The following is a 14,132-nucleotide window of genomic DNA, read 5'->3' as shown; positions in this document are numbered from 1 at the left end:
CTTCAGCTTTGTCGATGATATTAGGTTTCGGTTCATCTTGGACATCTGAGGGAGGAGGTCCGGCATAGTGGTTCAACTGAGCAACATGAAACACATCATGCATGGTCCATTTGGAAGGTAACTTCATCTTCATGGATTAGCATGGAAGATAGCCATGTCCATGTGTGCACAAGTCAACCACCTTGTAAAAAAGCAACAATTTGCTGGGGTGATCTTTTCGATTCTTGATACCTTGGATTGTATACAACACGCACTTAAAGTATTTTGCACTTTCTTGGAGGATTTTCAAGGGAGGTGGCAATCTTTTGGTATTATCACAGCCAAAGCCCCAGGTCTCATGCCTTTGTAGCCAAATTCTCTAAAATTTGTCCAAAAGAAACCATTGGAAAGGTGTGGGCTTGTGCCCATCTGCTCCGCTTCATAAAGTAGAGCATACCCTGTCTCCATTAGTCAAGCAAGAGACGATAAAACTGGTGCAAAGGTGGCCAACCAATCAACCACACTATTCTATGGCCTTGGCATGGGGAGGGGAGGGTGTGGAGTGTTATTTTCTTTTGGAGAATCATGGCTGATTTACTTTCTCCACCTGATGGTTTGGGGTCTTCTTTCACCAAATTTCTCCATCACTCCTTTCTTTTAAGGATGCGCCAACCATAATCCCAACGTGGGAGATGGGATTTGGGTTTGCGAGTCCCTTGAAAAGAGTGAGTCTAAGCTACATGTGTGTTGGCTGTACATGCATGGGAGTTAGTTTCTGTACGATATGGTAGTTACCTTGGAAATGCTCTTTTTGGCTGAGGAGTGTGTGGATGAGAGTGGAATGTAATTTTGGTTAGAGGGGTAGAAGTTTATACGACCTCCCTGCAAAGTGCATGTTAGATGTGTTAATCATAGCTCCATGGAGTGGAAGGATACCCTAGGATCTATTGATCAAAGGAGCACGGAGTGGAAGGATTCTAGGGTAGCATTGGAGATTGATTGGTCATCGCTGAAGCAATCATATGAAGATCCAGGAGAGACGAGTGATTTTATTTTTTCCGAGAGATTTAGTATTTAGTCATAGCAACCGAAAGGGTGTAGTAAGCAAGGTCTAACTAGGTTCCTCGTGGCAGATTTGAGCACTCCCAAGTACTCCACTACAATGACCGTGGTCTTTTTAATAAGGTGGTGCACATTTTCCTCTCCCAAGCTTGGGGGTGGTTTGGTGTAAGCCTACGGATCCGTCTATTGCTTTCCTTGTGTGCCCTATGTGTGCTCGTGTGTGCACTTGATGCAGCAGGGTCATGGGACAGCATCATGGCGATGTTAGAGCTGATATTGGAGCCCAACTTGTATTCGCTTGGGTGATCCTTTTAATTTTTGATACCTAGGATTCTATATAACACGTACTAAAAGTATTTTGTTACTTCGTTGGAGGATTTTCAAGGGAGGTGGCAATCTTTTGATATTATTACAGCTAAAGCCCTAGGCCTCATGGCTTTATAGCCAAATTTTCTAAGCTTAGCCCAAAAGAAACCATTGGAAAGGTGTGGGGCTTGTGACATCTCCTTCATAAAGTAGAGCATACCCTTTCTCCATTAATCAACCAAGAGCTGATAAAACTTGTGCAAAGGTGGGCTAAGCAATCACCCACACTATTCTATGGCATATTTTGTTACTTCGTTGGAGGATTTTCTAGGGAGGTGGCAATTTTTTGATATTATTACAGCTAAAGCCCTAGGCCTCATGCCTTCTAGCCAAATTTTCTAAACTTAGCCCAAAAGAAACCATTGGAAAGGTGTGGGGCTAGTGACATCCCCTTCATAAAGTAGAGCATACCCTTTCTCCATTAATCAACCAAGAGCTGATAAAACTTGTGCAAAGGTGGGCCAAGCAATCACCCACACTATTTTATGCCATATTTTCTACATTCCTCGGCATGGGGAGGAGATGGTGTTGAGAGTGTTAGTTTCCATTGGAGAATCATGGCTGATTTGCTTTCCCCACCTGATGTTTTGGGGGTGTTCTTCTCCCGAATTAATCCATCACTCCTCTCTCATGGTGTCAATGCATTTCCAACAGAGATTAGTGAGTGTCCAGAGCCGCCTTTTACTTGTCTTTTTGGTTCCTGACTTGTTTATTCCCGTAGGCCAAGTGCCTCCAGGTCACTTTCACCCCTAATAGGTTTGCACTTACATTAACCCCTTGCACAAACCCTAATCTACCCTCACAGTCCCGCCCACAAAGTCTGCTAAATTAAATTACCCTATTCTACCCAGTATATGTCATCGGGATGTTTTGGCACATGCCCAAGGATTGATGCTTGTGATAATAGGGCTCACAATGGCCTAACACACCTAATCTGTCTCCTACAGTGCTTCAGCAGTCATGGCACATGCATCTTAGACCTGATACATGTGACGAAGTGTGAAGTTACTGTAATTGCTCTGTGCTGATGGTTACAAATAATGTCATTTGGCTGGCTACAAAATGATGGTCAATATGAAGTTTATTGTTGAAGTTACTATCTTTCCTTCATTTTGGAGGTATTTTTTAGCTCTAATGGTCTCATCTGGCTCAGCTGCGTAAATGGAATCAAAGATGGTTTACTCTGGATCCTACAACTGGCAAAATGGAATACAGGCAGGTCTTTGGGGCACCTATCAGCACCCTTGCTTAGCTGTTTTCAAACATCTTGACAATATCTTCTGTATTATAGACGTTACCGTCCAAGTCTTTTTGCTTTTTGGTTTCTCTTATGTGTTCGTTGTCTAATGTTTCAAGGGTCGAGAGGGGTGATCTTGTTCCAAAAGGATCGATCAATTTCGACGCTGGCAGCACGATTATTCTTTCTCCAATAAATTTTCAGTAAGGCTTCTACTCTACATAAAGATGATTTTTTATGAATAAATAAATAGATAAACATGTATGCATAATGTATGTATGTATATATGTATTTGTGTAGATATATAGATGTGTGTGTACAAACGCCCGCCCGCATGCACGCGCACACACACATGTATATATGTATATATGCACGCATTCATACATACATACATACATACATACATACTAACTACATGTTTTTATGTATGCATACATATACATTTGTATGTATGTATATGTGTGTGGTGTCTGGGTACATACATATATGTACATGCAAAAAATACAGACATACATGCATTTATATGTACGTACAAAAAATAGACATACATGCATATGTACATACATACTTGTTTTTATTTATATATAGACACTACATGCATACGAACATACATACATACATGTATATGTATTTTTTTAGTGTATCTACATATATATATCTCTCTCTATTCACACACACTCGCTCTCTCACACACACATATATGCACGTGTGTGTATGTATGTATGTATAAGTAGAAGTGTATACATACATACATGTATGTATTTTATATATATCTATGTATTTATGTATGCATACGTATGTACATGTGTGTATGTGTGTATGTATATGCATACATGTGTGTGTGTGTATTAAGTAGAAGTGTATACTTACATACATGTATTATGTATGTATGTACATACATACATATACACACATGCATACATATACACATACACACTTACTATTTGTACATACATACATGCGTACTTGTAGTATGTGGCTATGTACAGACATGCATACATAGTTGCATATACATTGTAGTGGGTTACATATTTTATTGAAAATGTTGGGGTTTGAAGTCACACCCTCTTCTGGCCAGCATGGTACGATAGCCATTGGGGCACGACCCCGCCAACAAGATCTGTTTAAGTGCTTTGTTGTTGTTTTCTTGCAGGGATTTTGTGTTGTTCTCTAGTAAACATGATGCATCGTACCTGATCATGCATTGCACTTGTATGCAGGGGGTTTTCGAAGTATGATGGATGCTGTATTTGTATCCTTAAGTGCTTTGCTATTGCTTTTGTAGACATCATGATGTTTGCCGTTGCAAACTTTTGCCGAGCCCTTTGATTCTTTATGAGTGTGAGCTTTCTTCAACTGGATGCATTAGATATTCAAAACTTGGCCAAAAAGGAATACTTTCTTTGTGCAGAGACTCGAGGGGCTGCACGAGCTTGGGTTTCAACTCTCCAGTGAGTTTAGTGGTTTGATGAAGAAATCTGTTTCAATCTCTTGTTTACCCTTTTGGAACTTTTAGTTTATCAATAAGGCAATATCCATCTAGGTGGATTGTCAGTGAGTTGTCTGGCGTTAAGTGCTGAACCTTGATTATTTTCAATCAAGAAAGGGATTAACGAGGTTTAATTCCATGAGATGAACGTGAAATCGCATGAATCCTAAATTCCAGGGCAAAAACTGCCCGCAATTTGGGGTTATTTGGGATTAGGAGCTCTAACCTGCTATGGTTTTGGTAACAGAGCTGCACAACTGGTGCTGAAGGCTCACAAGGAAGCTGTCAACTCTTTGGGTGGAAGTGGATCGGCAAAACTTGGGACAGTGGCTGCTGTTGTTGCCGCAGCAAATGCAACCGCCAAGGAATGTGCAAAGGAGATAGCTGTTGCAATGCAAGCATCAGCACTGGCAGCAGTGAAACCTGACATTTCACAAGGAAGTATTATGCCGATGGATGATCTCAGCATTATGAAGGTTTGATATGCCCTTTTTCCTAGGCATTCATGATTTCTTTAAAGTCTTATTAACATTTTTTTGAGTTAATTATATGTGTGTACGCATATATGTAGGAAACTCTTAGGGTTAAAGATGAAGAACTACATCAGATGGCTAAGGACATGCGAGCCAGGGATGCCACTATCAAGGAGCTGGCTGAACGGCTGTCTGAAACAGCGGAGGCAGCTGAAGCCGCCGCATCTGCTGCTCATATCATGGACAAGGAAAGGAAGGCAGCTAGAACTGAGATTGCAAAGTTGCGGAGGGAGCTGGATGAGAAGCTTCGCTACAGCTCTCTTGATGTAAGATTCTTCTCGTAATAGAGGACATTTCTAAATTTAGACTGTGTCTTGTAAATTATGTCCAATGAAATGATGACTCTTGCGAGGGCAATATGCTCCCATTATTGCAGGTTGATTGGTTGACGTGCAGTTGATCAGTAACCAGGCAATATGCCCCTATTATATCTGGTCAACTGGTTGACATGCATTTTGGCGGCTGGCATGTGCAGCATTCCCTTTTTCAGGCATTTAGGACTGCTGACAACCAAGCCACAATTGGGCTGCTGTTTGTTGTCTCGTATTGTCCTGTCATGCTTATGCTCTTTATCTATTTAACATGATCCATCTGTTCTAAGGGGCATTCTCATAGGCAAGTGCTCTTTCGGGTGGTAAATCACCTTCCTTCAGTGAAATCCTAGCGAGAGCTTACAAATTGGGCCTTTTGGTAGGATATATAGAGCTCAAAGCTGTGGAATGATCACATGCGTGTGTTACTTCTGTGGGAGGAGTGAGACATGATATTTATACCCTTTGTCTCTAATCTGAACTTTTAATGTTAAAAGCGTAGTGTAAGTTAACACAAGCATTCAAATCTCATTTTTAGTCTTACATGTCACATTGAGTTAAAAATGTCAAAATCAAGCAAGACTAGACTCAAAATGGCAGTTTTCAGAACTCTTCTCTTTGTCTTCTGATCTTCTCATGACTTGTATTCAAGCATATATCTGTACATATGCACATTTACATACATAGATACATAGATACATAACATATGTACATTCATAACAACATACATACAAACACGCGCGCTCGTGTGTGTGTGTTGTATGGAGGTACTGTACCTCTCCTAAATTGATTGAGGCTTCCAAAAGACATATTGTGAATGCCTAGCTCCTTTACAACCCAGCTAAATTTGAGCTAAATTTTCAAAAGAGCATTTAAGGTAGCCTTATTCTGATTTGAAAGTACGCTTGCTGGCTGCTCTTGTTTTGGCTCTCTGAGTTATGTTGTGTGAAAGTTGGTGTCACGTGCACATCCATGGACGTGGCATAATCTCAACATATCTTCAGTAGATCCCTGTTTAGGACAGCATTATAGGCAGTCTAGGTTTAGTGTAGGCTTCTACAGGAGCATCATCTGGAGTCGGCAGCAGTACAGGTAGTAGTCGGCAGCATTATTCCACACGTGTGAAGACAAACACATGCATATATACAGTCGTGGACATATTTATAATGGCTGACAACTGTAAGGGTGGCCAACCAGCTTTCCAGGGCCCTATATAAGTATCAAAGATCATTGTAGATAATGATCTTATTCCCTTTTGGGGGATCAGGTCATTCTGCAGTCCTAGGAGTCAGTAGTTAGTAGCCCTTTTGGGAAGGCCTACGGCCAAGCATACATGTAACCTTTTCCATGTCCCACATGAGATCATTTGAGCAGAGATGGCTGCTGCATCACTCGTAGTAGAGTCTCTTACCAGGTCAGTATCTTTCCTCCATAGTTTATTGGAGCTCCCTCGTCACAGATAAGCTAGGCTCGCTTTGGAGTCATCACGACAGCTTGCAAAAAGGGGAGATGAGACATGCTGGTATGCACAGATGGCTACATGGTTCGGTCTACATGGGATCTCAATGTATAGATTGCCACCTTTTCAGTACTCTCTAGATGCCCCTTCTCTGCCTTTGCACCACTCAGAGGTGAACAGAATCATCAGGCAGGATATTATCAGATTAGACACTGAGAGGACATGGGTATCACCAACGGGCCCTCTAGGGACGAAGATGAGTTTTTACAGAGATCACCTGCTTCGCCTCACAAAGGATGGTTTCATTGCTTGTCCGAGATACATGGACATACATTTGTCACATGGCATCAGATGCACTATTGGTCAGATCCGCACTTCCTCTCATCAGCTGAGGATTGAGACAGGTAGATATGGACCACAGAGAGTACCGGCAGAGTAGCGTATATGTCAGCTATGTCAGCTAGAGCCAGAGACAAAGGAGCACTACATTTGCTGATGCCCCGTGTACTATGAGATTAGAGGGAGGTTCCGTATCCTTTTCAGAGGAGGGGTTCGGCCCCCTTGCTAGAGTGATGGACTATAGTGACCAGAGATGCCTAGGACTTTTTCTATTAGAGATATGCTGGCATAGAGAGAGACTCATACGTGGAGTAGTAGCGCACACAGTTCCTGTGCAGAGACAGCTTACTGATTTCTTTGGGAGCACCACTTCAGCACAGCAGAGGCAGGGTCAGGACACAGTTGCATCCACATCCAGAGGGGTCACTCTCGAGCGTCCCTCTCAGCTATGTCGGGACAGACGCCCTCGCCCTAGACCTCGGGGTATCCGTAGCAGATCCAGATGGCATGGGAGGATTAGAGAGATCATCGGAAATCACCAATAGATACCCTCCAGGCAGTTCACCCTGGAGGAGCTTGTCTTCATGCCTCAGCGACCTATGAGGGATTTCATCCATTGAGGACTGTCTATACCCTCACACATTCATGAGTCTCACGTGCCCAGAGATGTCTCTGAGTGGACACTTTCGTCCCCGCTTAGTAGCTTTCCAAGTTTCCCATGTTTCCCATTTTCCCATGTTACTCTTGATCTCTAGATCTGTAGAGCTTTAGATCTTCTCTCACTTTTTTCTGTTACACATCATTGACATTTGTACTTCATCTGACCAGATTATTGGAACTTTTGGTCTCATAGGTCATTTTGGCCTTTCGAAGATGTTAATACAGATATCATTTCATTTTATTTCTCTGTGTGTGTGTGTGTGTGTGTGTGTGTGTGTGTGTGTGCTCTCATGCATTTTGCATTAAGGTTCCTATAGATGCTTAAGGGCTGTGATTAAGGCATGAAGGCTTCTGCTATGTCTCTGTTGGGCTTCTCTGTTTCTTTTTGCGGCATATGTTTGCAAGGGTCTCAGGACTTGGTACCATAAAAAAATCATGTGTAGGAAGGTTTGTATGGATTAATCATTAACTTCATGTAATGATAAAGGAGCGTGTGACTATGGTGATGCAAGTGTGAACTTGCAACTTAACATCCTGCTGAGTCATCCTTGGGTCGTCTTGGTGGTTTGATGGATCGAAGGTTATGCCCATGACTTCTCTTTTGATTGATGTGTTAGCAGCTGGGTTGATGCACGATGCTGGAGTGTGGTGTGAGTGTTTTATTGTACATGTGCGCTATGTTTTTCTTGTCTTGAGTGTGTGTATGTGATTGGGCAGAGAGAGAGAGAGAGAGAGAGAGAGAGAGAGAGAGAGAGAGAGAGAGTTAACGTCTACAAAAGAACAAAGGGTCCATGAGACTCAAATTATTGCAGTGAGTCCAAGGACTAACTGTATTATGGAAAAAAAGACATAGTGGCTATCAAGATAAAGAACCTTGAGTGATAAGAGTTACAAGGTAGCCCTCCGATGGCTGAAGCATGTGATGACAATACATCTCAAGTACATGTCCGTGCCGTGAGAGAGTGTCTTCTGAGATCGAATGCATGGGACCTAGTTATGCAAGTACATGACTAAACAAGAAAATGAAAAAATTAGTAGATGGAGTTAACACGTCCATTAAGGATGCGATGTAACTGCCCAGGGGTCTTAAACACTGGTGTTGCACCATTAGTCGGTTTAGCATTCAAAAAAATGGCAGACCCACAAGAATGCAAAACAATAGAAAATTTAGAAATGTTGTAGACCCCCTTGGGATTTTTGGATGAGGGCTTTCCTTCACATCCCAGCCAGAGTATTTTTTTAAAACTTCCAGTACTTCAAAAGTACATAATATTCAAGAATATCTCAAATTATCAAATATCTTGAAGCTCCTAGCTGTTGTGAATATTGATCTTCTCTGCACACAGGCCTTCAACCAGAATACAGGCAGGGTAGCATATACAACTGGTACAAATGCAGCTTCATCTGGTTCAGCAAGGTCAAATGCAGGTGCCCATCCTTACACAAAATGCAGTCTGTACCACAAGCATAGTAGGAGCTTACAGTCCCAAATCAGGTAGGGGAAATGCAATCAGCAAGTAGAGCAGCTACGGTACCTGTTCCAAGAAAGGTATGGAAGTGCAACAACAGTTATAAGGTTCCTATGGCCTGGTCCAGAAGCGGCAACAGCTGTGGGTACAAGAGATGCAACCTGTACAGTAGAAGCAGCAGCTTTACAACAAATAGCAGTGCTATTCTTCAGTTGCAGCTCGTGGGACAGTCCTTAGAGCAGGTACAGTATGATCTCGTACGATAGTACGACCTGCATGACTGCCAGTCAAATACAGTTGGGTGCAGATGGTGGTACAGCCCAACAGCACAGTATCAGAGTCGTACAGCAAGTACATGGAATGTACGGCTAGGAGTAGGTGGTGCAGATTCAGCACAGCCAGGTGCAGTATGGACAGGCTAGGAGTAGGTGGTGTAGATTCAGCACAGCCAGGTGCAGTATGGACAGGTGCAAGAATGTACCACCTGCTGCATGTATGTATGGAAAATAGGTGAATACTGAATAATGACGATAAAACTTTCCCTTTGATCTCATATAACCTCAGAAATTATCACTTTGAAAAAAATGGTAAAATTCATGCATGTAACTCCAAGTGGAGTTGTTCAGGTGCCATGTGTGCGGGGCCTTGCACACACCTTAAAGGTATCTGATTTCATAGGTGGGAGCCCTTCAAGCGAGTAAGGCCTTGCACAGACCTTAAAGGTGGGAGCCCTTAAAGCGTGTAAGGCCTTGCACACACCTTAAAGGTGTCTATTTTTTTAGGTGGGAGCCCTTTTCCCTTCACACAGTAAAGAAATATAGGTGCCCATTATTATAACATATCTGGCCCTTTCTATGAAGTGACCACCCTCTTTTAAACTTGATGTGAACATTGTAATATTAAACACACCTTGATGTCCTTTCCTTCAGCACTAGGTTCACATGGTTCAATCGCACATAAAATACAGACGCCCATGGTATGGTTTTTTGCGCATTTCCTGACCCCCAATGATCACACCAGAGTATATAACTGTCCACTCAATGATCACACCAGAGTATATAACTGTCCACTGACATTCTCCCAGGCACCAAGTGTATTGGATAAAATTTTAGTCTCAATAGCTTGTACCACACATACATACATGCCAAGATCCATTGAGGATGGAGCTTATGTTACAACTGGTGACACAGGTGCAAATAGAGACAAATCGGGTATTCTAAAATAATATGCTTCTTGTCTTGTGAACACTGATGGAGCATACGTTGCATGTCCTTAGCACTCTGGTCTATGATGCCAGCGTCCTCATCTCACATCGCATGTGCTGAGAGCTTAGTTGAATGGCAGCTACATTGTGGATTGCGTTCCTTGGTACTGGTTCTGTCAAGCAGTGGGGCGTTCTACGATCTTACCGTAAAGGAGACATTATGTGATGGGGCTTATGTGTGAGATGTAGTGGCAAGTGCTGGTACTTGGATGGAATTTGCCTTTCCTATGTAGTCAAATAATGCTGCTGGAGAAATGCTTTGTTTATAGGGGGCTCTTTAGTTAAGGAGGTTTGGGACGTCATATCTAGCAAACCACTGTTTGTTATTCTGAATTCATGATCCCCCCAAGTTTAAAAGCTCGCTTTCGTGTGTCTTCTGAACCTTGCAACTGGCTTCCTATGCAAGGGTGCATGTTGGAGCTTGATTATGTATTCAACCAGCTTTTGCATTCTGAGGACCTCAATGGGTAGGAGGCTCTGCGATTCAAGGACGACTAGGTAGGGAGTTTGTTGTTTGATTTTGAAGTGTCCGCACCCCCCCCCCCCCCCCCCCCCCCCCTTTTGCCAAAAAAGAAAAAAGAAAGTTTAAAAGCTTGCTTTCGTGTGTCTTCTGAACCTTCCAACTGGCTTCCTATGCAATCTTAGGAAACCTTGCTGAGGGTGCATGTTGGAGCTAACCTTGCAAACTGGCTTCCTATGCAATCTTAGGAATCCTTGCTGAGGGTGCATGTTGGAGCTTGATTATATATTCAACCAGCCTTTGCATTCTGAGGACCTCAATGGGTAGGCTCTGTGATTCAAAGAGGACTAGGCAGGGAGTTTGTTGTTTGATTTTGGAGATTTCCCCTTCCCTCCCCTGGCCCAGGCTTTACCTGAATCTATAAAGCCTCTTATGCTGTAGAAAATGACACACCCTGAGGCTTATAGATTCCTTTCTCGTTCTTGCCAATGAGCTTTTGGATACATTGTGTCTACTCATGCACAATTGGCAAAATTGGAACTAATTTTCGAAATGTAGTTGTCGGAGCAACAGCCCAATGACTTGCTGTACTCCAAGATATTGAGTCTCTCTGAGTCTTGCATGGAAGAGGAGATTCCCAATGAGGTAGTATCTTCGGTACAGGTACTATTGGAGGTAGAGCTAGTGTGTTTATGCCAGGAGCTCTAGTAGAGGTACTATTGGAGATAGCACCGGTGGATATGGAGCACAGCCTACAGATGGACCGGATGTGAAGTGGAGCAAAGGAACAAGACTTTCCCTAGTGCTCTGAGTTTAGTAGGAGGGGATGTCTTGTGCATGCCCTTTTAGGGATACCCATGGACATGTCCTACTAGTGCAGCCACCATTCGGGTAGGTCAAGGACCACATTTGGGTCCCTGGGCTGCAGTTTTGGGCTGCCAGATATTGGACAGCAGGGTACCCAAAGATCAGTGGGTGTGCAACTTTTGGATTCAATGTATCTAGTCATGCCCAGTTGGCCAACCAGCCAACCCTAGTCAACTCTTTAGCCACTATATAAGGGCAAGTCTAGGGTCATTGTAGGACATCACTCAGAGTCTGCAGAGCTGAGGCATGTGGATCATAGTCTTCGAGTGTCTCAGCGAAGGACAGCACGACTTGCATTAAATGGTAGATATGCATGATAGATATGGGAACTCATTGTCGGCAATATACAGTAGTTTAGGGTCGTTGTTGCCTCTTCTCTACTGTGTCCGCGCTTTAGTAGGATTAGTGTTTCTCTCTCTTTGCCTTAGCATTAATTAGATCAGCTTCTTCTTGCATGTTAGAGAGAGAGAGAGAGAGAGAGAGAGAGAGAGAGAGAGAGGGGGGGAGAGAGCGCCACAACTGTAGAGTAGGAAGGAATTAAACCTGGAACCTTACCAACTCAGTCCTCTACTACAATGGTGTCAAACTTGTGTTGTTGAGCCCTATGACATGGAATGGCTAGTCAATGCTAAATATGGTCTTCAACTTGTTGATGATTATGTTCAGTTTTCAGACATTCCACTCACTATTCATGACCTTTCTCATGGAATTTTTTCACATATGAACCGTCATAAAGATATGTGCTTATTGCTTAACAGACTGGAACCTTTCAGCTTCATTTTTTATTCACATGGGAACCTGTTTGAATCATAAAGATGTATGCTCAATGCTGGAATATTGGAAAGCATTTAATTCAATGTCATGGCTGTATTTGGTTGTGAAGCTGAAGGCTATGGAGGAAAAGCTATTAGCTGCTGAAGGATCCAGGGATGAAGCCTTGCAAGAAGCACATATGTGGCGAGCTGAGCTTGCAAAGGCAAGGGAACATGCTGTCGTTAGGCAAGCAGCTCTTCTTCGTGCTGAGGAGAGTGCCAGACAAGCTGCTGCAGATGCCAAATTCAATCTGAAGGCTTGTTCTAATGAAGAGGCAGCTGCTGTGTCTGCAAAAGATGCAGCTGTAAAGGAAGGCAACTTATCAGAGTCTCGTTTGAAAAAGTATTGCTGCTTTCTGCTTATACTCTTGGGATTACAGGCTTTAACTTTAGTTCTTACTTTTGAATCGTTTTAGCATCTTTATGCTTTGTTTCACAATTTTTGGTGGAAAATAAAGGCTGGTTTTTAAGTGCATTTCCTGTTTTCATGTCTTCTGCTGTGGAATTTGTAGTGTGGGAAGCTGCTCGGAGGATGCAGATAATGTTCCTAATCAGCTACAGGCTAACGTGTTGCATCTTTCTGAAGAGCTGAATCCTCCACCAGGGGGGGAGACCACCCCCCACAGTCGAGAGGCTGAGGCTCAGGTTCCTGTTGGTGTAACAAGCTCAGTAGAACGTGAGATTGATGGCCAGACAATTAATCCAGATCTAGATGCTGTAGGAAAACTGTGACGTTTCAAAAGGAGTTGGAAAATCTGAATGGAGGTCCAATATGAAGGATATGCCAGTGGTGATTATGATTGATGATTCACTGTACAAAAACATTTAGATGCAGAGATGGATGGTGGTGAAGTGACTGAGTCTGCAGACCCACCATTATACATCAGTCTTTTCAATAAATTTATCATCAGGGATAGGGTTTTCATGCTTGAGCCTTTATATGTGGCTTGCATGAGTTAGTACTGTAGTGAAAAATACAAACTAGTTTATAAGGATGAAATCTCTCAAACAATGGTGTATTTGTTGAAACATGGGACCTCTTCACTTTATGTGATACAGGTAAAAGAAGTGAAAACAAGGTTTACTTCCTGGTGGTAGTGCTCATGTTGGATGATCTATTGGCAATTATGTAACATGGTGTATTATGATGCCTACACATTACAATATGATTGAACATTATCAATATTGGTGCAAAAGGAGAGTTGGTTGTAGGTAGGCAGGTACAATATGGCACCCAACCATCCATAAAGGGCTCTCTCATGATGGTTCCAATGAGTGAACCATTCTTGATTTTAAATAAGCCCATCCACACTAACACGGGATGTTACAGGACCTTTGGTACATCGAGATTTGAATATACGATAAATTGATAACTAAAGAATAAAATAGACACCATAGCATAAATCAAGAGCGTAAAAATCCGAGAACACGAGATTGGGTATTATCCTTTTTTCCAACGTGTGGTTTCACTCACATTTGGTATTTAAATCATATTTCATAAATTTAGCCTTTGGAGTCATAAATATCATAGTTTTTTTAAAATTAGGCTTTTATAAAATTGAACCATAGTTCAATGTCTTTGAAGCATTTAAAAAAAATAACCTTGTTCAACATATGTACAATGGACTAAAGTACACAAAATTAATTATTTTGCACACGTGTATGGCTAGATAACTCTGTCTAATGTTCACTTTTGTTCTTCCGAATTTATGATTTATACTTAATAGTTGTGTACAATGTTAGATCACAATTACTTTGGAATCATGCATAATAATAATATTGACAAGTGGAAGTCATTATCTAAATTCACTATCATACTTCAAAC

At 42.2% G+C, this 14,132-nt stretch overlaps 1 protein-coding gene and 1 long non-coding RNA gene across 3 annotated transcripts in view; both read left to right on the top strand.

The window, feature by feature from the left end:
* LOC147608306 (uncharacterized) overlaps positions 1-13,490 on the top strand; it is a 28,655-nt gene extending 15,165 nt beyond the window's left edge. For both annotated transcript variants that reach the window (XM_086789561.1, XM_086789559.1), the window contains exons 3-10: positions 2,561-2,622; positions 2,764-2,847; positions 3,865-3,896; positions 4,014-4,095; positions 4,381-4,609; positions 4,705-4,932; positions 12,379-12,650; positions 12,820-13,490. In XM_086789561.1, coding sequence (XP_086645687.1) covers positions 2,612-2,622; positions 2,764-2,847; positions 3,865-3,896; positions 4,014-4,095; positions 4,381-4,609; positions 4,705-4,932; positions 12,379-12,650; positions 12,820-13,039 — 1,158 coding nt within the window. In that variant the 5' untranslated portion in view covers positions 2,561-2,611 and the 3' untranslated portion in view covers positions 13,040-13,490. The remainder of the gene's footprint in view (positions 1-2,560; positions 2,623-2,763; positions 2,848-3,864; positions 3,897-4,013; positions 4,096-4,380; positions 4,610-4,704; positions 4,933-12,378; positions 12,651-12,819) is intronic.
* Positions 9,405-9,829, top strand: LOC147608307 (uncharacterized). The gene is made up of 2 exons (XR_015264546.1): positions 9,405-9,582; positions 9,627-9,829. It is a non-coding gene; the product is annotated as an uncharacterized LOC147608307 (long non-coding RNA).
* Positions 13,491-14,132: the final 642 nt, after the last annotated feature.

Source organism: Cibotium barometz, chromosome 53 (assembly GCF_041138505.1).
Source record: "Cibotium barometz isolate CiBa-2024 chromosome 53, ASM4113850v1, whole genome shotgun sequence".
Classification (NCBI taxonomy): Eukaryota; Viridiplantae; Streptophyta; class Polypodiopsida; order Cyatheales; family Cibotiaceae; genus Cibotium; species Cibotium barometz.
Note: the sequence above shows the minus strand (reverse complement) of the source record. Positions and strands in the feature narration are given on the sequence as shown.